At 39.9% G+C, this 21531-nt stretch overlaps 1 protein-coding gene across 1 annotated transcript in view; it reads left to right on the plus strand.

The window, feature by feature from the left end:
* CHD7 (chromodomain helicase DNA binding protein 7) overlaps positions 1 to 21531 on the plus strand; it is a 131063-nt gene that overhangs the window by 71600 nt on the left and 37932 nt on the right. The window contains exons 4-8 of the mRNA XM_058805472.1: positions 1480 to 1901; positions 10992 to 11130; positions 14435 to 14572; positions 15647 to 15712; positions 20576 to 20631. Coding sequence (XP_058661455.1) covers positions 1480 to 1901; positions 10992 to 11130; positions 14435 to 14572; positions 15647 to 15712; positions 20576 to 20631 — 821 coding nt within the window. The remainder of the gene's footprint in view (positions 1 to 1479; positions 1902 to 10991; positions 11131 to 14434; positions 14573 to 15646; positions 15713 to 20575; positions 20632 to 21531) is intronic.

Here is a 21531-nt window from a genome sequence, read left to right on the forward strand (position 1 = left end):
GGTTCTATTTGTTTACATTCAGGAAATTGTATTAAAATATTTAGGAATATACACATGCATTCACTTTCTCATGTAATATTGTCAAGAATTTTGTTTCCTTAATCTTAAGTGCATTTTTATTTAGACCTAGATGGCTGAAGTTGATTATCAGTATATGCCCATCAGTTCTCCTCATGCTTAGGGAATGGTTTTGTAGTCATTCATTTGCATGCTTGCCACTTCTTGGTAAGTGCCATTGGAAAAAAAAGTGGAGAAAAGGAATAGCAAAGAGCATTGCAGGTACACTGGCACTGCTTTTCATAGAAGTAAAATTCTTATTTGTTATTAACTTTTCTTCTCCACAGTTCAGCAGATCAAATATCTCAAATGGCTGTCCTATTATACCATGATTAATCCACCTAAGGTCATCCTGACTTAATTTTTAGGGAACAGAAAAGGAGAAACAGAAACAGAGAGAGAGGGTGGGTAAAATGATCTGACCATATATGTAGGTGCAAGAAAGGCATCAGTACAGTGTCATGCTCTTACTTTTCTTCTAGAAAAGCACTGTCGTCCTGCATTTATAACCATGGGCAGGCAGGGAGAAGCAGGTCAGAGCTTTGGCAGGCTGCAAAGTCATGGTGGAGCTTAGATATCTTTTGACTGCAGACTCATGGATCTTTGTGTAGAACAGAACCATTGAAGTGAAAATAGTTGTCAATATATCCAAAATTTTTTAGTTCAGGTTTTAACATTTGTGTAATTATATGTAGGTTTTCCTGTAGTTTGTAAGTTTGGTCTAAACCTGATATGCTATAGAGACTTTGAAATAGGCTGTTTATGCAGGCTTATAAGCACTTACTGTAGTTCTCTGTCCAGTCTGGAGCAAGAACAAATCTGTTTTGAGTGCAAGCTGGAAGCAGTGGATCTTTGATATAAAATGTAACCTTTTTCAAGTGGCTTGATCCTTCACTTGCTGATCAAAATACCTCCTGTCACAGATGTACAAATGTAAATTGCCTTAACTAATTTTTTGTCAATATAGCTTGTGAATACACTTTTATTCTCCTTCAAATGTCTAGAAACAAAGTTTAACAATTTTCTCCCCAAAGGACAAAATTCTAGTGCAGCTTTATAATTTTTAATAAGTTAATCATTTTACTAACAACTATTTTGAAATGTCTGAAATAACAATTGCTTTTATTTTGTATTGATGTGTTGTAGACTAAATATTTTCTATATTTCCACTTTATACAAGCTTTAGAATACTTTAACCCTTGATATATCAAGAATCTCTGATCATTTTGCTACTGTCCTGACTGCAAAAAGCATTTTTCTTTACTGTACTACTGCACAGTGTGTCAGATATGCTGACTCTTGTTAATAGGTTAATCTTGTGCTTAATATTTTCTCCCTCTGTTACCTCATGCTCTGAAAGAGCAAAGTTTTCAAAATCAAAGTTGCAGATCTCCAATTTTTATTTCTCTTTATCTCTCTCAGCATTCTCCGTCGGAACCCTTTTTAGAGAAACCAGTGCCGGATATGACTCAGGTTAGTGGACCGAATACCCAGCTAGTGAAAAGCGATGATTATCTGCCATCAATTGAGCCGCAGCCACAGCAAAAGAAAAAGAAAAAGAAAAACAATCATATTGCTGCAGAAGGTCCCAGTAAAGGTTTTGGTAAGGAAGACTTTCCTGGGGGACTTGACAGCCAGAATCTAAGCAGAAACTCAGTGGATTGCTCCCAAGAAGACAAGAAGAAAAAGAAAAAGCCCAAGGCAAAAAAAGAACCGAAGGATCCTAAAGAACCCAAGGAAAAGAAGGAACCCAAGACCCCCAAAGTCCCTAAGACCCCTAAAGAGCCAAAGGAAAAGAAAGCGAAAAATACCACGCCAAAACCCAAGAGCGGCAAAAAGACTAGGTAAGTCAGGAAACTTGTATATGCAATAAGAGATAAACAGTGTGTTTGTGGGATTTCTAGAGCATCTGTGCTAAATGGCGTGGGTGGAGAGGAAATCTTGTTTTGTCATTTGCCTTATACCATCTACAACATGATGTTTTTGAGAAGCTTGGGCACATTTCTCTTGTTTGACTTTCCTGTTTATGGCTTCACAGTTATTTTAAGCAAGCTGGAAAGGCAGAAGGTTAGTTTTTCCTTTCAAGGCAGAAAAGTTTCTGGATGTGTTAGATTTCAAAAGTAACTCTTTCTCCTCTAATGCTCATCTGTCTTTGTGTGTGGTTTTTGTGTTGAGACATTAAACAGCTTCAGTATTAATGTAGGGTTTCAGAGATGAAGGCTGAGAGTAAAATGGTTTGATGATGTTTTTCCCTACATAAAGAAATTAGGTACTTCACATTGTTGTATGCTGTACAACCCTTACAGACACTGTTTTATACTAACACAACTCATGGGCTCTAATCTCTGCTGTTAAAAAGGCATTTTTTATATGGATATTGATGTGTCCTCACCTTAGGGATGATATTAATTTTCCTGTTTCACATAAAAACAATTTTCCTAGCAGAAAATCTTTGTGGTTAGACCAGATGGTTCAACCATGTTTCTTAACTGGGTTTTTTAACTTGCCATTCAGCATCGTGTACCTTTATCAGGATAGGCTTAAAACGTTCCAGAGTAGTACAAGAAAGCATAAACTGTCATTACACATGAGTAAATATGTCATAGGTAATAACACAGATTCTTTCCTTGTCCCTCAAGTCCCTAAACACTGTGGTTATAAATGCCTACTTGGAAGAAAACTGAGACCACAAAGACATTAAAGCTCAATATTTTTTTTTCATTTGTACTTAGAATTTCTTACAACTGTTCTGAATTTGTTCCAAACATCTGAATCTGTTTTTCAAGATGTGGCTGGAGTTATAAAATATAACTTCCAGATGGAAGCACAGCCAGACTTGGTTAATCCAAATCAGTTTTCAAAATCCATTTGTATTAGGGTTTAAAAATTGCACTTAATGAATCAGCTTTGCATATATTCTACAAGACTATTTATTGGTTAGGTTTGATACAGCTCTATAGCTAAATGAGGATGGACAGTAAGATGTTATTGCTTTAGCAAGACAGAAAAGTTTCTGTAGTAGCAGAGATGATATTTCCTGAAGAATTGATGGACACTGGCTTGTAAAATCAAGTGTTGTTGTGTACAGGTTATATTAACTGATCAGTAAAGTACAGTTGGTCAGCCTATCCCTATTGCAGCATTTACTTTGGCTGTGTACCACTTTCCTAAGGACTGGGTTTACATACACAGCACCAATTCACAGTTTAGAAAATCTCAGAAGTTATATATCATCCAATATGTCTTTTTGAAATGAAAGTACTATATCAGCTAAAATAGCCTTTTCATAGAATCACAAAATGGTTGGGGTTGAAAGGGGCCCCTGGAGATCATGTAGTTCAACGCCCTTGCTAAAGCAGGTTCACCTATAGCAGATTGCATGGGGTCCATCCAGGACCAGGTTTTTAGTATCTCCAGGGAAGGAAACTCCACAGACCCTGTGGGTAGCCTGTTCCAGTGCTCTGTCACCCTCAGTGTAAAGGTTTTTTTTTTTAGACAGATGGAACTTCCTGTGTTTCAGTTTGTACCCACTGTCTCATGTCCTGTCAGTGAGCACCTCTGAGCAGTGTCTGGCCCCGCTGTTTCCACACCCATCCTTAAGATACTTGTATGCATTGCTAATATTTCTTCCCAGTCATCTCCAGGCTGAACAGGTGAAACTTCCTCAGACTTTGCTCTAAAGACAGGTACTCCGGTTCCCTAGCCCCACAGGTTCAAAGGCTGACCAGGCTGCATCATAAATGTTACTGAGCATTTCCCAGAATTTTGCTGCCAAAAAGTTAAGCCTGTTTACTGCAGGACTTCTCAATTGACTACGTTGAAGCCTTGTTCGATAAAGCATGGTTAGAAGGAGTCTGCCTCAAAACTCAAAAACACCCTGATGGTCTGGACATCGGAGCTCAGAGCTGGTCTGTCCTGACCATTCCATCCTAATACTTCTATGCACATCTTCTCTAAATCTTGGGACATGCAGTGCAGATTAAAGGAGGTGTTTCCTCTGAAGGAACTAAACACTGCTTGTTTAATTGTGTTTGTAGGCGAGTCTTTATCTGCTTTCCTATGCAATGACTCTTGTCCTTTGCTGGCTAGGTGACTTACTGTATTCTAGTAAGTACTAAGCCCTGTTGTTTTACCTGTGAGAGAAACACATTTGGAGCAGCAGCAAGAGCATTGGGTGTTCCTTGTGCTTGCTCAGGGGTGTGGAGAAAGTCCTACTTTTGCCATAATGGGCTTGTGTCTCTTGTTACCAAATGCTCTGCTGAAAACAAGGTTGTTCTCATTTTGTGGTCTTGTCAGCTTCAATATTAAGCTTCTTTGAAGAACCCAGAGACTGTGTGGGGATCCCATGCTGCCAAAGAATTTTAAATCAGTGAAAGAAACTTGCTTACTTTGGCAACATCAAAGACTGGGGAACCTGTCCAGTGACAGATCACTGAATCAAGTTTTTAAAATAAATCATCAGTCCAAATCATATAAGTCACAGTATTTCAGCAGCACTAACCCCAGAAAGGAAAGTATTACAAGTAGCTTAGGTGAGTGAGATTAATGCTTGTTAATACAGATTATGGATGATTAGGTAGAAGTAAAATATTTTTATAAAGTTAGTGTCTGGCATGTCTTTACTGCTACTGCTTATAGTCCTCATTATTTTGCTTCTAAGCATTGAAAGGAATAGTGTGGTTTAGAAATCTAAAAATGCTGTGTGTAACTAATGGTCCTCATTCCTGAATAAGATGATCACCTTCAATAGAAGAGTTTTGCAATCGTGTAAAATTAAGGTAAATAAAGTTAGGTATTTATTGAAGAGCAGTATTTTTTGGATAGAGCATAACTAGTCCTTAATAGTTAAGTTTGACACATGGATGAAAAAATCTGATGTTTAATTATCTTAACCATTTTGTAATTTAATATAGCTCATAACCCTGTTATTTTAGTTCAAATTCCAACTAAAATGATAATCCTTTTATGTAACAAACAAAAACAAAACCCCAGAAGCTCTATCCTTCACATCTCTGTTATCTTTGGTGCAAGTTGCAACAAAATGAGCAGCCTGCCTCACTGAAATGCACCTTCATGTGAGGGACAAGTCAGATTGGAAAACAGAAGAACCTGATTAGTTTAATGGAGGTTTGAATTGTGTCATGGGATCTCAAAAAGAAAGGAAATGCCCAAATTTTCTGCTATTATGTTAAACTGCATAGTGAAAGAAAGATCACACATTTATATTTCACTATTAACTTTTAATGGATATTTGCCCAATCCTTCCAATACTGAAGGACAAATACAGCGGTGGCTAAAAAAAATAACACTGGCAAAACAAATCTCTTGTGGACCAAACTAGTCAAGTTTGAAAGCAAACTAGGATCACAAGTGAAGGGTTTTCATTAAATTGAGTGGGTACTGAGTATTATGTGGACTCTAAACTTTATGAAGCCAGCTTCAGGCACATGCAAAGCAGGCAGATTTTTCCAAAAGTAGAGGAAAGGGAAAGGCAAGTAATCCTACTGAATTGCAAAGTCATGGCTCAGATGTCTGTTCCTCCTGTGCCTGTCCCTGGAGGAGATGAGGACCACCTGTTTGAGAAGATCACGCTGCAGCACAGCTGATCTCTCTCCTGCTGCTTCCTATGAAACCCTAGAGACTGGCCACCGAGTATGGTGGCAGGAGCAGGAACTATTTGCAAGGGCCAAATGGCAGCTATTTGCAGGAGCTCTTGCCTTGTCCCATCTCCTCAAAGCAGTGGGCTGTCCTTTGCAGGGCTGCTCGTAGCTGCTTCCTCCCCTCCCTGTGGCAGGCAAAGCTTCGTCTTCCCCACACACTGAGCAGCAGCCTGGGACACAGTGTAGGGCGAGTGGGTTGTTGCTTACAAGGGGAGTGCTAAACATGAGCATAATGAAGGTTTTTAGAGGGAGGTGGAGAAGAGCTTTTTTGGCTGTTTGGCTGTTTGGCTGTTTGTTGTATCGGAAAGGGGATGGCTCCTGGCCACGGAAGTGGGAAGAGGCGGCTGTGTGGGGGAGCGGTGCGGACAGCAGGACACAGCACCCTGGGGAGCCGTAGGACAGGAAGAGAGGTCCCGAGGCAGTGGTGGTAGTTTCCACTCCCAAGGTCAGATCATCCTGAGCGAGGCAGGAAGGGGCTGCCTTTGGGAGAGAACAGGAAATCGTGCGAGATTTCCATGCATGAGTCCGCTGAGGCTGTTCCTGTTCACACCTGTCCTCATCTCCCTTTTGAACCAGCCCAGCTGCCTGATATTTACCTTTGCTTGTGCTGCAGGGCAGGCCTTGTAGGCTTCACTATTATCAAAGCCTCTTAGTAATTTGGCTGACTTTTCAGGCTGGAAAAAACCTTGTTGTGTATTGTTTTTCCTACTTTTGTGATATGTAAAAACTGATTTTAAAAGAAGCTTTGATTACATTAGGAGCTTTAAAAAAAATTGTTTTCCTTGGGTAAGGCAGTGAAGTATAAGTCTCGCATCTCTGACATTCTGAGAAGGTGGGATTGTTTTTCAGTGTTTTTATGCTCCACAGTGAATGTGTAAAACTAGGATACAATAATGATTCTGTTACAGGACAATGTTCCTAAATGGTAAAACAAAAATCAGTGATGCATATGACTTCCTTTAGATCATAGAATTATAGGAATAACATCATCCAAGTCATGATAGTTGTCATGTCAGAAATTTTACTAATAAACAGATCTATCAGTTACCCAGATCAGGTGAAGTAGTTACACAGGGTAAACATACAGGCTAATTCCCCCCTTAATCCTGCAAAGCATCTCATGATTTAGGGGTAATTTTTGAGTCAGATGGTTTGCCCTTGTAAGTTTCTGGAGTTTCACCTAGCTCTCTTGGGGGCTGCTGAGCTGATACAAAACATGTTGTTGGAGTTTGGATATCTTTCTCAAATTGTAAATCTAGCTCTCATTTTAGTTGTCCTACTTACTGTTTTCCTTTTCAGCCTCTTTTTCTTTGCATTGTTTGCTTGTTTGACCTTCTGCAGGTTGTCTTTGTACTGATCCTCTCTGGTCAGTATGGTGTGCAGTCCTCAGGGGTAAGAAGATGAAACCAGAAAGGGATGTTGGACAGTGAGATTGTAAAACACCTCATCTGAAATGTCTGTATTTATATCACTTAAATTGAGGGATGAGTTTAACTGATGGTTTTTAAATATGTCAAAGTTTTGTATGTGGGAAATATGGCTCCAGTTTGTCCTAGATTTATGGTTCTTGTTTTGAGACTGAACACTTACTTTGTCACTAGTGGGCCTTGGCTAAATTTTGCATTCATGCATGTGTAAAAGCAAATATGAGAGATAGTTGTTTTAACGTGTATGTTACAGTTTACCTTCCTTGTTGCCAGACTGGAAAGTACAAATCATGTGCACCCAGTGTTGAACACTGACAGGGAGTCCTAATGGTAGAGTCTCAGAACAATCTCTGAGTACTTGCCTGCTCTTCATGTGGAAGGGTAATTCTGTTCCAGGCTAATGCTGAGTGTGATCTGCTGGAAAGTGCAAAGGCTGAGTCCAAAGTGGGTACATCTAACTGTCAGGAGCAAATCACACTGGCTCCATGGGAAGGTGAGGAACGGTTGCTGGCAATGCAAGGAAGCTGATGCTTTCACTGGCCAGATGAAGCTCCTGCATGTGTGATGCACTGGGAAGCAGCGTGTCCCTGCGTTTAGAGGGGTGGTGCTGTTCTATTTCTACTTCATTTTTTTTTTCTTCCTTTCCCTTTCCTTCAAAGAAGTTGTAGCTGTGCATTTAAAAAGAGCGGTTCTGGTGCTGAATTTAGAATTTAAAATTCCCGGTGGAGCTGCACACGCGCTTTGTTCTTCGCAAGCTGGTCGCTCTTTCACGTGTGTGTTTATAACTGGTCTGGAAAGGGAAGTGATTTGAAACTTTGTCCCAATCGCTTCGACCGCGTCTCCGTTGCCGAGGGTGCCTGTGTACGCGGAGGCGCAGGGCTCGGGGGTGGATACAGGTCACGGCTCGGACAGAGAAAGCTCTCCCGGAGGCCAGGCCGGGACCCGTGTCGGGCCGGCCCTGCCCGCAGCGCCGGGCCCTTTGTCTGCGCCCGGCCGGCAGCGCAGCGCGGTCGGTGGCTCGGCGGGCCCTCGTTAGCGCTGCCCGGCCTTTCAGCAGGCTGGTGTTTTATCCCGCCTAGCCCACGCTATTCTTCCCGGCTTTAAGCCTGTTATTCACAGGCAGCCGTGCACCGGGGGCACGGCACGACGGCTGAGCTTTAATTGCGCGCCCCGCTCCGATTTACGGGGGTCGGGGGGGAAAAGCGCCGGGCTGCCAGCGCGCTTCACCTGGCGGCCACCGTCACCTTCCATTTAAACAAGTTGGAGAAACGCGCAAAGCGGCGTTTTGTGTTTGTTTTGCTTTGTGGCTGTTTGGCGTTCGGTTTCGAGCGGCGTTTTTGGAAGCGGTTCGGCGGTGATTTGCTGGCGGCCGGTGTGTGTGCGGCGGGGGTTCCCGTGCCGCGGCCGCGCAGGTGCCGGGAGCGGGCGGGCGCTGATTGAGGGAAGCAGATGGCAGCGCTCGGTGGCCGCCGGCCAGCGGAGCAGGTGCTGGTCACGTGGCCGCGGGTTGCCGGGGCGACGCCAGCGCTCTCGGCGTGCGGATGAAAAGGCGAAGGGGGCCCCGCTTCAGCTGCGGCTTTTTGTGCCATTGGTGGCAGCCAGAGCGGAAACAAGCGCCGGCGGGGAGGGAGGGGAGCCCGCCGGGCACCGAGCGACTGAGGGAGGGAGGCAGGGAGGGAGGGACGCGCGCTGCCCGGCCCGGCCGCCTCTCGGGGCTCGCCCTCTGCCCGCGCTCCTCCCGCCGTGCCAAACTCTGCCCCCGCTGTGCCCGCGCTCTTTGCGCCGGGTCCAACTCTTCCCCTCACGGCCCCTTTCATTTTTAATTCGTTTTTTAATTGTCACAGTTTAAGGTAGGCTTTTTTTGAGTTTTGTCGAGTCCTATTAATTTCACAGGATTGTTAGGGTTGGAAGGCACCTCTGGAGATCATCTCATCCAAGCCGCCTGCCAAGTCAGGGTCACCTAGAGCAGGTGACACAGGAAGGTGTCCAGGTGGGTTTTGAATGTCTCCAGAGAGAGAGACTCCACAACCTCTCTGGGCAGCCTGTTCAGGACTCTGCCACCCTCAATGTAAGGAAGTTCTTCCTCATGTTGAGATGGAACTTCTGTTTTTGTTTCTGGCCCTTGCTCCTTGTCTTGTCACTGTGCACCACTGAAGAGAGTCTGGTGCCATCCTCTTGATACCTGCTGTTGAGATGCTTATATGCATTAATGAATCACAGAATTCTTAGGAATGGAAGTGTCCTCTGTAGATCATCTAGTCTCAGTCTTCTCTTTAAATAGGCCCAGCTCCCACAGTCTCTCCTCTTAAGAGAGATGCTCCAGACCCCTAATCATCACTGTGCCCCTCTTCTGTATCCTATTCACTAGCTCCTTGTCTTTGTTTCACTGAGGAGTCCAGAACTGGACACAGTACTCCAGATATGGCCTCTGTAGGGCTAAGTGGAGATAATTTTGCAATAATACAAATCCATGTTCAAAACTCACAGTCTTTTCATGTGTAATTTTTAAAATTATTTTTTTAAACTTGGAAATCAGTGCTAGTTTACGCATAGGCTGCAAGGAGAAAATAACGCTGTAGCCAAGTTGTCGAAGTCCTGAAGAGACATGTGACTGTATTGGAAAAGTTTAAATTACAGATCCAAGATACACTGTTGGTGGACTAATGTACTGATCAAAATGAACAAACTTTAAGCTTGTTTAAATGAGAAATTACAAATATGAGGATCATGAAGAAAAAACAAACCTGGGTAGTTTCCCTGGTATGAAAGTAAAGTGATGAGAATGTAGAAACCATATAAAAATGTCTTATATAGTGCTTGGTGACCTGTGCTTGCCATGTGTCAGGTACCAGTACACAGCTCTGCTCTGCTGTCAGCCATCTCAGCAACTTCCCATATCAAGCTGCTCACGCTGGGAATGGGCTGCTGGGAGCTGACCACAAAAAACTAGTAAAAACCTGCCTCAGACTCAAAGGCTAGATATGCTTTAAAATACTGCCTTCTACCATTGATTTTTGTTGCCATTTAAAAATTTCCCCCTTGCCATGCTGCAGATCATTTCAATTTGTGATTTGGTGACAGTGTACTTAAAGCTGTATTTTGATGGTGTATTTAAAGCTGTATTTTGATACATATGTCTTCACCCATTTCCATGCCAATGAGGGCAATTGGAGACAGTCCCAGCTCTTCAGGTGATGAATGTTTTCATGGGGGAGGAAGGGAAGGGACTACACTTAAAAAATCATTGTCAGTGGATATAGCTTTCTGGTATTGTGTAGATGCTGAGATGCTAGTATGGTGTTTTTTTCCCCCTGTACAAGCTGTAGTTACATGTATTGAAGCTGTATGGGTGCCCTCAGCACTGACACTAAAGTGCATTTCCTGCTTGGAAATAGCAGGGATTGTAGAAGAAGATGAATTCAGTCCTTAGTTTTGGTAATGCTTGCTCTGGTTCTGCTTACCTGGGCTGCACAGGTAATACAAGACAAGCACATGCGTAATCCTTTTTCTCTTCTCATGTGTCAGGTTGTCCAAACACTGCTTTCAGAAAGTGCAGGTTCTGAAGAGAGCAACTCTTCCTTTCCCATCTCATTTTTAGTTTCTTGTTGGGTACACATCGAGTGTCGCTGTCTAAGGTCTTGAAGGAAAGAAGGGAGGTGTCTGTTCTTAAGGCTTGTGTAGTGATGGCCCATGCATCACTGATTTTGCAGTTACTTTGAAATACTTAAGAAAGGCAGTTGAAAATAATGAAGTCACTCAAAACAAACATCTCATGGATCAATTGTTTTTTAAGCACCTCTTGCTTATGTTTTTCTACAAATACTGATTAAAAATACCTCTGTTTCAGTAGCAAGAAGCAAGATTCAGAAGCCAATGCTGCGAAGAAAAAGGTTAACAAGGGAAAGGAAGGTTCTGAAAATTCAGATTTGGAAAAAACTCCACCACCATCACCTCATCCCGAAGATGAAGATGATCCAGGGGTTCAGGTAATGCTATAGTTGAAGTGCATTGTAGGGTTTGACAACTTAGAAGCATAAAACAATAGTTCTTGTGGTCTTTGTTACAGAGATACAGGTATTTGGATAATTTCTGTATAGTTTACAAAGAAGGTGAGAAATTAAAATCACCGTGGTGAATATTTTACAAAAACAAGTATTTTTCATCATAATTTTGCTTTACAGTCTTGTTGCTTGCAGATATGTGTACAGTGCTGCTGAGTTTTCGCACATTCTCTTTGATTGCTGTTGCAGTTATGGTGCTGAATGTTCTGTTCTCTAGACTTAATGTACTATTACAAGGCCTTGCTTATAAGCTTGGTGATTATTCTTGCATTGGCTTGGCAAACCTTCTGAAACCACGAATGAGACATGACAGGGCAGAGTGTTGGAAACATGCATGTCAAGCACTTGTAGCTACACTGCTTTAGTGGATAAGAGGCTTTTTTTTGCAGAGTTCACATTGATTGATTTCTCTTGACCACTGCACACCTATCGCCTTCTGTCCAACCTTTGTTTCACGTAAGGAGATCTGGAAATAGAGTAGCATAAGTTTTGTGTGCTCTGTCATTTGGCATGTTAAGAAGTGGTCAGCTCCTGGCTTGCTTCTGCTGGCAGTGTTTAGAGTGGGCACTAAAAGTAAGAATCCGCTCATGAAGAGGTAGGGGCAAATTGTGGTGGGGCAAGTATGAGACTCCTGTGTAGTCATACCAGTGTACATGAAATCCACTGCATTTGTCCTTTGCACATCAGGTTGTGGGTGGATTGCTTTTGGTTATGAGAGATATTCAGACCAATGATCAATTGGGAATGGTCAAAGTAGCGTGGTGAAGGCTTTGGCAAACAGTTGTCCTACAAGAGCATGGTTTATGCCCTTCCTCCCACTATTTTCAAGAAGAATATAGTAAATAATGAAATGTGAGCAATCTAGAAGAAGCAGTATGAGAGGGTGTTCTTCCTGACTCCTTCAGACTGTGTATTGTGAATTAGAGAAGTTGAGTTAAACCATGAAGATATTAAAGTGTTTGAAGAATTGAGTTTTCTGTTCTGTGCTGCAAATCTCTGCCAGCCTAATTGAAGACACTGGCAAAAGATGAAGAAACTTGAGGGCTACAGACGGGTTTTTTGGGTTAGTTTGTCGGTGATTATATTCCATTTACAGTTCAATATTTCTGCATGGTTTGCTTGTTTTCAGTTTAATGGAACAAAAACTTTTGTTTTGTCAAACATAATTGGGTGATAAGCATTATGTTTGATTTTTTAAATTTTTTTTTTGTAAATAGAAGTGCTAGGGCACTTGCATCACTTTTTAATTAGATGTAGCAAAGTATTTCAGGAAATTTTCTGTTTTCTTAGTACTATCTTGCACTGTGCATGCTATAATGCACTTCTTTGCATGAACTTAGGAGAAGGTTCCAACCATATTTGCTGGGACATCTACAGTTAATAAACTTGTTATGTATTTCTCAACTGAGATTGATGTTACTCAGTTGTCCAAGACACCGTTGCATTCTTAGTGTTAAATCCTGAGCCTTCTGTGGAGATATTATGTAGTAATGCACAGTGATGCATTGTTTTGTTTAAAGAGCAGAAATACTTGTGTGTTATGCAGGTTTTTTACATTCCATGATCAAACCTATTACTCACCTTCCTACCTGTAGATCAGTTAATGAGTTAATCTGGTGCAGGTAAATACATGCACAGTTTCTGTCAACAGCGCATAACAATTGCAAAACCACATTGAATGTAAGAGGAAACAGGAAGTTCATCAAGTCGAAAAAATATCAAATAAAGGCTACCATTATGCTTTAGATATTCTTTCTGTTAGGGAAATGGAAGAAGAGATTTTTGGCACCAAAAATAATGGTAAGACTTACCTACAGAGTCAGAAGAAAATTGGTATTTTCCCATCAGTGATCATGTAAATCAAGATGCAAATTTTTTCAAGTGTTACTATTTTGAAGTATAAAAATATTGTTTTCTGGAAACCCCCATAAGTTACTGCATTAAAGGTAGAAGTCACGTCACCATTGTTTAAAAGGGTGATGTAAGCTTAACCTTTGCTCAAAATTTTCATTTTCAGTTAAATAAATAATTTCTATTTTTGAGAAGTGCACCAAGAATTTATGCTTTAAAAAGAATGATTAGTTATCTAAAAGTATGTATTTGACTTTGTCTATGAATATTGAGAGACTCAGGTGTGTAAGTCTGTTAAGCAAGCTACATAAGTATTTGCATGTATCAGTGAAGATGTGCAGTGGCTGAGAAAGTTGTGTAAATAAGTAGGGTTACGGATATAAATATGTAGTGTATCAAGTCATTAAGATTTTTTTTTTTTAACATTTGATAGTCAACATAATTTTAATGTATACATTACTCCATTAAGATATTTGAAGCTCAGTTGACTGTTTTCTTCAGCAACATATCCTTACAGCTTTTCAAGTATATAACTTGATGCAGACTATCTGGGAAGTTCAATTTTATTGTTGTAAAAACAATGCCCAACACTGAACATCAAGTTGCAGATTCTGTCAAATGCATGTTTCTGTATTTTACAGGTTGTTTTGTGCAATATTGCTAAAGCTTTATCTCATCCTTGTGGTGAGGGTATGGGAGCACAGAAATCATGTTTTCAATTTGGGGTGGTTCAAGTTTTCCATTCTCCTCTATTAGTTTGGGGTCTTTTCCCATGCTGTGCTACAGGATGCTTTTCTGAACAGTGCTGGGTCAGTGAAGTGAGGAAATCGTATTTCATTGTGTTTCCCCTACAAGATAATCCCTGTACACTGGGTGGATGGGGAGAGGAAGAAAGTGTGTTGTCACTGCTTAGCAACACAGTGGGCCATGCTGTGGAAAGGTGGTGTTTGGCTCCTGCATTGGCCATCTGTCAAAATTTGTTACAGATGTGAATGGAGAGGTGTAGCTTCTTGGGTTTTAATTGCTTTCTGAGATAGGCTTCCTAATTTTTTAAGGTTGTTTTAGTAATGTTAAAAAAAGTGAAAAAATGCCCTCCCACTTTCCAACTTGGAACAAGCATAAAGTCAATTTTATTTGTGGTTCATTTTTTGTTTCATTTTAGGTTTCTGTTGTTTTTTGCTTACAGAATTTAAAAACAGCTAACAGGCAGGAGTTCAGAATGGTAGTGTCCTGAGTCCACTCTTTCTGCCAGGGTGTTGTAGAAATTATAGCATTTCCTGCACACTAATGTATTTGAGACACACAGAGAAGTTTTCTTGGTTATTCTGCTTCTCATCAACTTTGTTTCTCATGAAAAATATGAATGCTTTCTGTTCAGAAACGGCGCTCCAGCAGGCAGGTGAAGAGGAAGCGTTATACTGAAGACCTGGAGTTCAAGATTTCAGATGAGGAGGCTGATGATGCTGATGCTGCTGGAAGAGACTCTCCTTCAAATACTTCTCAGTCAGAGCAACAGGTCAGATATGAATAGGCTGGAAAGGTGATCATAACTGCAGCATTCAGAGATCAAATATGGGCCCTTTTCCTGAATGGTATCCATATGTGATTGATAGAATGTGCCAGAAGGCATTGGTTTTTACATTCTTAAAGAATATATCAACTCATGGCTTTGTTTGCAAGCTGATGATATACAGCTTGAAAATTCAAGCTAAGTTCTTTGAAATTAGTGGTCCCTAGCTAAAGGAAACCAAAACTGTACTGCTAGAAATCTAGAATGTACTTCTGTGAATTCAGTGGTCTGGCTTCTGTGACTTTAATAAACCACTCAAGCTTGTCCCCTGCTGCTAGGCACCATAAGAACTCCTTTATGAAATTACTGCCTTGTAGTACCCAGCAGGGTACACTTTATTCTCTGTGCAATGTAAATGATGGATAAAATAGTTTGAATAAGATGAGGGGTAATACTGTAGGAATGACTGTTGTAACAGTCTCATTGTTTTGTAGTGCTTTTTCAAAGAACTACTTCATTTAACTGATGACCTATTGGAGAATATATCCATGTTCTTTGGTATTTCATTTGGCAATTTGTTAAGCCTTGTGAAATATTGTATGTGATCTCCATTGTTAATTGTGTCTTATCAGAAGGACAGTTGGGATGGTTTGCCTCCCGTTGCAGTAGTGAATTAATGTAATAGAGAATTGCAGGCAGTTTTGAGAGCGATCGTGTCAACACCTGCACTGCCAGCTAGAGCTTCTGAGCATCATCTGCTGTTTAGACTGTATGGTGCTGAAAGCATTTTAGGACAGGGGAACTGCTCATGTTGTTATATCTGTTTATCTGTGCACATCAGCCTTCTTAACTGAGGGAGCTGGAGTTGCACTAGGTCTTAAAAATGGGCTTAAACAAGTATCATTCAGTCATTTATTATGGTATAAAATCCCTTTGAATCCTCAAAGTTCTCATGCTAGGGGGAAAATGTCCTCTTGGTATTAAGCTTCTGTTACAAAAATTATTTTAAAGTTTTTCTAACAAATGAAGCCTTTTACAAAGATGCACTCCTGTAACTCTTGTATGCTGTTTATGATGTAGGAATCTGCTGATGCTGAAGGTCCTATTGTGGAGAAAATCATGAGTAGCCGTTTAGTCAAGAAAAAGGTAAAACATTTTCCTTCCCCTCATACTTTAAATAGGCTAAGCATATTTCTTCTGAAGCCCTTACTCAGTTCTTAAAATGCCTTGGATATTCCCAATTAAAAAACTGTTCTGTTGAACAGAGGAGGTTCCCTGAAAGTGTATTCAGATGGTAAGCAGCATGTTTTTCAGTAGACATACACAAAACAGATAGTTTAATCTTTTACTTGTGTCTTGCTTTTTTTGGTTAAAAATTTGAGTTTTGCAAATACACATGCTTGAATGAAATCTGTGGTGCTCTTCACTTCAGAGTGATATTCCATAGGAGTTTGAGGAATGAGAGAACTAAAAAACCCTTGCCCATAATTTTTGCATCTTTTGATGGCAGTTGTGCTTAGCTGCTGAAAAAATTTACATGTGAGCAAGTATGATGCATACACAGGTGATGAATATTTTCCTTGTCACTATGCTAAGATGGTGAAAGAAACACTCAAGTTCAGTGTGGCTCCCTTATAATTCTGCCCTACCTCCTAATTAAGTTCTTATTTTGCTTACAGATTTTTCTAATCTGCTTCTCAACTTGATTGGCCTTCACACTTCCAAAGTATTAGACCTCTGAGAAGGAAGTAGAAAAGAACTTATTCCAAAATGGGCATGATTATATTTATAGACTCTTTTGTGGAGCTAATTCTCTGACTTCTGTACTACAGTTGGACAGAAAACTGTCTGACTTAGACTGATACAGCATCATGTTGATCTTTGCTAACCAGCAATTCATCTTTACCTCAGTGTTAATTTTCAAATTGGAGAAAGGAAATTTGCCTTTATTAATGGATTTCTTTTTTCAGTGTTCTGGTAGTTTGGGGTTTGGGTTTTTGTTTGGTTTTCTTGGGCAAGGTGGGGTGTGTGTGTTCAATTTTATTACTACTGTCCTAACATAATTAACAATTTTGTAAACCTACATTCATTTAATGTCACAAGTTCCCGTGATTCAATCTGTCCTGTTTATGCATCTTCCAGCATAAGCTTCTAAGGCTTTTTGGAGTGTTTTTTCTCTTCTTTTTTTTTTAAGTCTAGAGCTGTATTTTGTGTTTCAAATCATAGACTTATTTTTCAGATAAACTTCAGGCAATATAAAGTGAGTATTTACTTGTCCTGATGGTCTGCTAGGCAGGAGAGGAGGATGTGGTTCTTTCATAAATGTCTTTACAGGGGAAGCTGTTTTTCACCAATTATTCTTCCCTTCTTCCTCTCCCCTGCAAACAAAGGTGTGATTACTCATGGGGAGTGTGTATTTTGCTGCAGTTTGTGGGAAGTAGTTGGTCTGCTGCCTACATGTCTTTGATTGCAAGCTCTGCTGGAGGCAAGCTCTATTTTGAGCTTTTTCTTTAATGTTTTTTATGGATTGTATTTGCAGGTTTGAGGGGTGTCTCTTCTTTCCTTGCTCTTCTCCAAATTAAAAAAAAAAAAATGGATTTCAGGATGTTAATATTTAACATCTGAAGTATCCAACTGTGCTTTTATTAAAGGTCTTTTACACTCTTACTAACGTCATCAAAACCCTGGTTGTTAGATTACTAATCAAAGTAAAATTGCTGCGATCAGGACCAGTGCATAAAATAAACACAAGGAGAGGCTTCACTAGGAAACCTTTCAGTGGATTAGATTGTAACAAAGATGTTGCATTCAAGTAAAGGACATTAGATAATGAGTACCCTTTTGGAGCAGTATCCTTATCATAAAATCATGCTGGTTTTCTGAGAAATAGCCTTAGTCTAGCTCTGGAGTTACCAGATAGGATGTAGCACTCTACTTGCAGCCATTTTTGAAACGTACAGAGCAAAAGGTAGAGCTGAGTTCCTGTTTGAAGTCAAAAAGATGGCGTTTTTCACAGTTGTTCCTAATGTGGAATGTTGAATTCCCTTGAATACTCTTTCTTCTTGCAGAAAGCATGAAGTGTGTGTATCACTCTCTTTCCAAACCTGATGAGTTTGGATGTTGAAATTTTTCATTCAGTCCCCTTTGAATTCCTGCTTCTTAACTTAGAAAATGAATAACTAGAACTGATTATGCTATCCAGGAGAAATAGCACATATTTTGGAAATACAGGGAGTTTGTAGAACCCTGTACTTGCATGTTAAACATGTGAATGTCTCTTTTTGCCTACTAGTACATGTGAGAATTAGAACTATTTGAAATGTGTATGATACCTATAGCTCTTCCTCAAATCAGTTTACAATTTTGGGCTGTGTATCAATTGAGGTGGTTGGGTTTTGTGTGTTGCTTTGCATCTGTTATTAATGAGCTCTATCTGCTGTTTTTCTGGTAGTTGATAGTAGTGGTGGTTTGGGGTATTTCATGGTTTGTTTTTCTCTTAGGTTTTGTTGGTTGGTTGGGTTTTTTTGCTTTTTTTCCCTTTTTTTGTCTCTACACCTGAGTGGCTTATGCAACTAATTTTTGCCTTAGCAGTGTTCCTCTATCACCTCTGTGGCAATGGCATGCAAGATTATGTGCTTTCAAGTATTTGCTTGAATGAAGGGGTCATTTGTTTCTTCAATTATCTGCAGAGACTGTGAATCAGATCCTGGCCACACCTGGAAATGATAATTTGAAGTGTCCTGCATTCCCCAAGTCTGCCATGTGTTATTTTAGGATGTCTGTGTAATCAGTTTGGGGAGAATTTTGCATAAATGCTCTATCTCACCTTTTTGCCTGGTTAATATATGTGTACAGGTAGTGAGGAGTGCACAGTGACATCAGAGGTATAAGCTGCTGTCTCATACGTTCTAAAGTGATGTACTGTCAACCTGTGCTTGGGTGCTGACAGTTGTAATTTGATTAAATTTTTGGAGGAGGGCATAAAGGCTGAATGGCAGACTAGCATTTTAAAAATATTTTTTCTTTTTGCTTAGGAGAATCTTTGATGCACTCTCATGGAACATCTAATAACATAGACCAGTTAACATTATCTATTAGACAATACAAAATTGTGCTTTACTTGTGAGAATTACAGAATTTATCAAGATGTGCATTGTAAATTGTTATTATTAAGTTGGCAGCTGACAGAAAATATGTTTGACTGAAATGCTGCTGAGGGGAGTGAAGTTGGTTAATATGAAACCTCTATATAAAGGTGTTTAATGATGTTGTCATTGTAATACTGATGGATCTCAAAGAATTCTGGTTTAAGAGTAATCAAAGAGACTTGGCTGTAATACATTGTAGATAATAAAAGAAGTTAATGTCTTAAAATTAGGGTTGACTTCTTAAAGACTAATTTTGCCTCAGGGCAATGAATAGGTTCCAATAATGTGGTCTCCAGCTTCTTTTTTCAATGCAGTTTTGATCTCTAAATATTAATATCATCTTGAGAAAGGGTCTTCTGAATTTTTTGTTTTAAAAAGAATCTTGATGGTTCTCAGATTTCTTTCCTTTGCCAATGTCTTTGTGAGTGTCAGAGAATTTCTCCCTTGTGTTTGGGTTTAGAGGATGGTTTGGAGAGCTTATCTATTTAATGGAAGGTTCAAGATCAAGAGGTAGCACCAGGAATCTTCTTCTATTTCTTTAGGGAGAAATAGTCAGAATCTGGTATTGTTTCTCTCTCTAGGAAGGAATACAAACAGACTGTACTGGAGTGATGTAAATGCTAAACTGAAACTCCCTTGCTACTCAGGAAGTAAAGGAATACTGTGTGGATCAGGGACTGGGAATGCATGAACTTCACTGTGCTAGAACACAGTTTAATGCAGCTGCTACTGTTGTTCTTTAATTGCACTGCTGTGGAAGTGAAACCTAGCCAGCAACTAAAAATGACAGTTCAAGTTTCAGAGTAGTCCCTCTTGTGTGTGTGTGTTTGTATGTATTTTAAATATATGTAGAAAAATACAAAGGTTGTTGATTTATGCAGCAGTCAACAGTTTTGCCTGTTTAATGCTGCATACACAATATTTATTACAGATGATGTTGTCCCTGATGAAATGTTTGAACCAGAGAATGCTGCTCTGTTTAAAATTTTCCTAAAGTTCATTAGTAAAAACAAACAGTTAATGTTGTGACATAATCTGAATTCTAAATGTGTGCCTGGTGCACTGTCCTTAGTTTGTCCTGTGGCTGGGTTAAGGAGCAATTCAACAAAGTATTACATGCCATATGTTATGCAATACTTTGGCACCAGGGATAAGTTAAGGGTAGCTCAACTCTTAGCACTGAATGCCCTTGGTTTTGCTGGTTTGTGTCACAACTTTAACCTTGCTTTAAATGTAGTTTTTGGGTGTTAATTTAATTTGGCTGCTCTGTATGTGAGACATCTTGCCTGAGTGAATTTAATTGCACCATTGAGTAAAACTAAAGCCATGAACACTGATGCACTACAATTCTAGCAGAGGTATAAGGTTTAGTTTTATATGGCTTCTTGTTTGGAGTTATTAACTATATGGAGGAATAAACCCCCTTTAAAACTCTTTTTTAAAACATTACAAAACCCACAATGTAAAGTTGCCATGAGCCAGCCAAAAATAATACATATGGCATTCAGGAGTGCAGTTGCTAATTGGCTGCTGCCTGAGAAAATGGTACACTTGGCTTCTACTTAACACTGTGGGTTTGGCAGAAAGCCAGATTTGGGGTGAGGTTGTGAATGAAGCTGCATGTGGTTAGGGAGGAGTTCAAATGATTCATGTCTTGGAAGTTGTAGTAAGCAGTGCAGTATGTACTTGGGTAAGCAGCTGGAGGAAACTCCTCACCCATGTCCGCCCCCACAAACCTTTTCCTACACCTCCACTTGTGTCTCTGTGTGGGGACCATCGTCCATATCTCAGATAGTTTTTAGTTTAATAAGTTGGGCTGTTTAGAGATTTAATTCGTGTTTCAACATTTCTTTTCTTTTAGACGGAGAACGGAGAGGAAGTAGAAGTAGAGGAGTTCTATGTAAAGTACAAAAACTTGTAAGTAAAGTTATGGGTTTGATTGCTGTCCTTAAGTTCATATAACTTCCAAATAGCATTCAAAACTGGTTTTGTAACTGATACAAATTATTATCAAACTGTAAGCCTTTCTATTGTTTAATCCAAAACAGTGACAAATAAACAGGGGAATACCTTGCATTGGTAGTTCAGGGTTTGACAGTGTTGTTTTAATTTGTGTTCTCTCCAAAATTAAATCCACAGGTTAAATTGCTCTGCTATTAAATACTTAAAAACTCATTATGCATGCAGGCTCATGAGCACACACCTGTGCTGTTGTAGGTCTAACTGCGAGTGTAGAGTGTGTGCAAACTACTCAAACTTAACCCTTGATGTTGTATCAAAAACAAGATTTATGTTGAACAAAATGTCTAAGATAACAAACAAATGAGATGGCTTTCAGCATTCCAGCAGATCGTTACCCCTCCTTGAAAGGAATGTAATTGTGGTGAGAGCAGCATGCTGTTTCACTTCTGGACTCTAAAACTGCAATGCAATCAGTATTTAAAATAAAACACTTCATAGCTGGATAAGCTCACTTTTCTTGTAGGAAAATAGCACACCTTGTGTATTTTTACCAAATTTTCTGTCTGAGAGACAGAAATCTGCTTTAAGGGTGCTTGTGGCAGCTAACTGCATGTAGTTGACTTCACTTTAAATATGCATCATTTTTGTACCCTTTGCACTATATTGTTGATTGTATAGTGTTTAATTTCTTAATTATGCTTTGTTTAGTTTTATTACATAGACATCATTTTTGTGTTAACTGTGCTGTCTTAGCACTAGAGCTTTTGACAGACTAAATTTATGGAGTGGGACAAGTCACTTTGGCAGAGATACTGTTCCTCCTTCTATGTTGTTACCGTGGAACTGCATTTACAA

This window comes from Ammospiza caudacuta, chromosome 1 (genome assembly GCF_027887145.1).
Source record: "Ammospiza caudacuta isolate bAmmCau1 chromosome 1, bAmmCau1.pri, whole genome shotgun sequence".
In the NCBI taxonomy this organism is placed as follows: Eukaryota; Metazoa; Chordata; class Aves; order Passeriformes; family Passerellidae; genus Ammospiza; species Ammospiza caudacuta.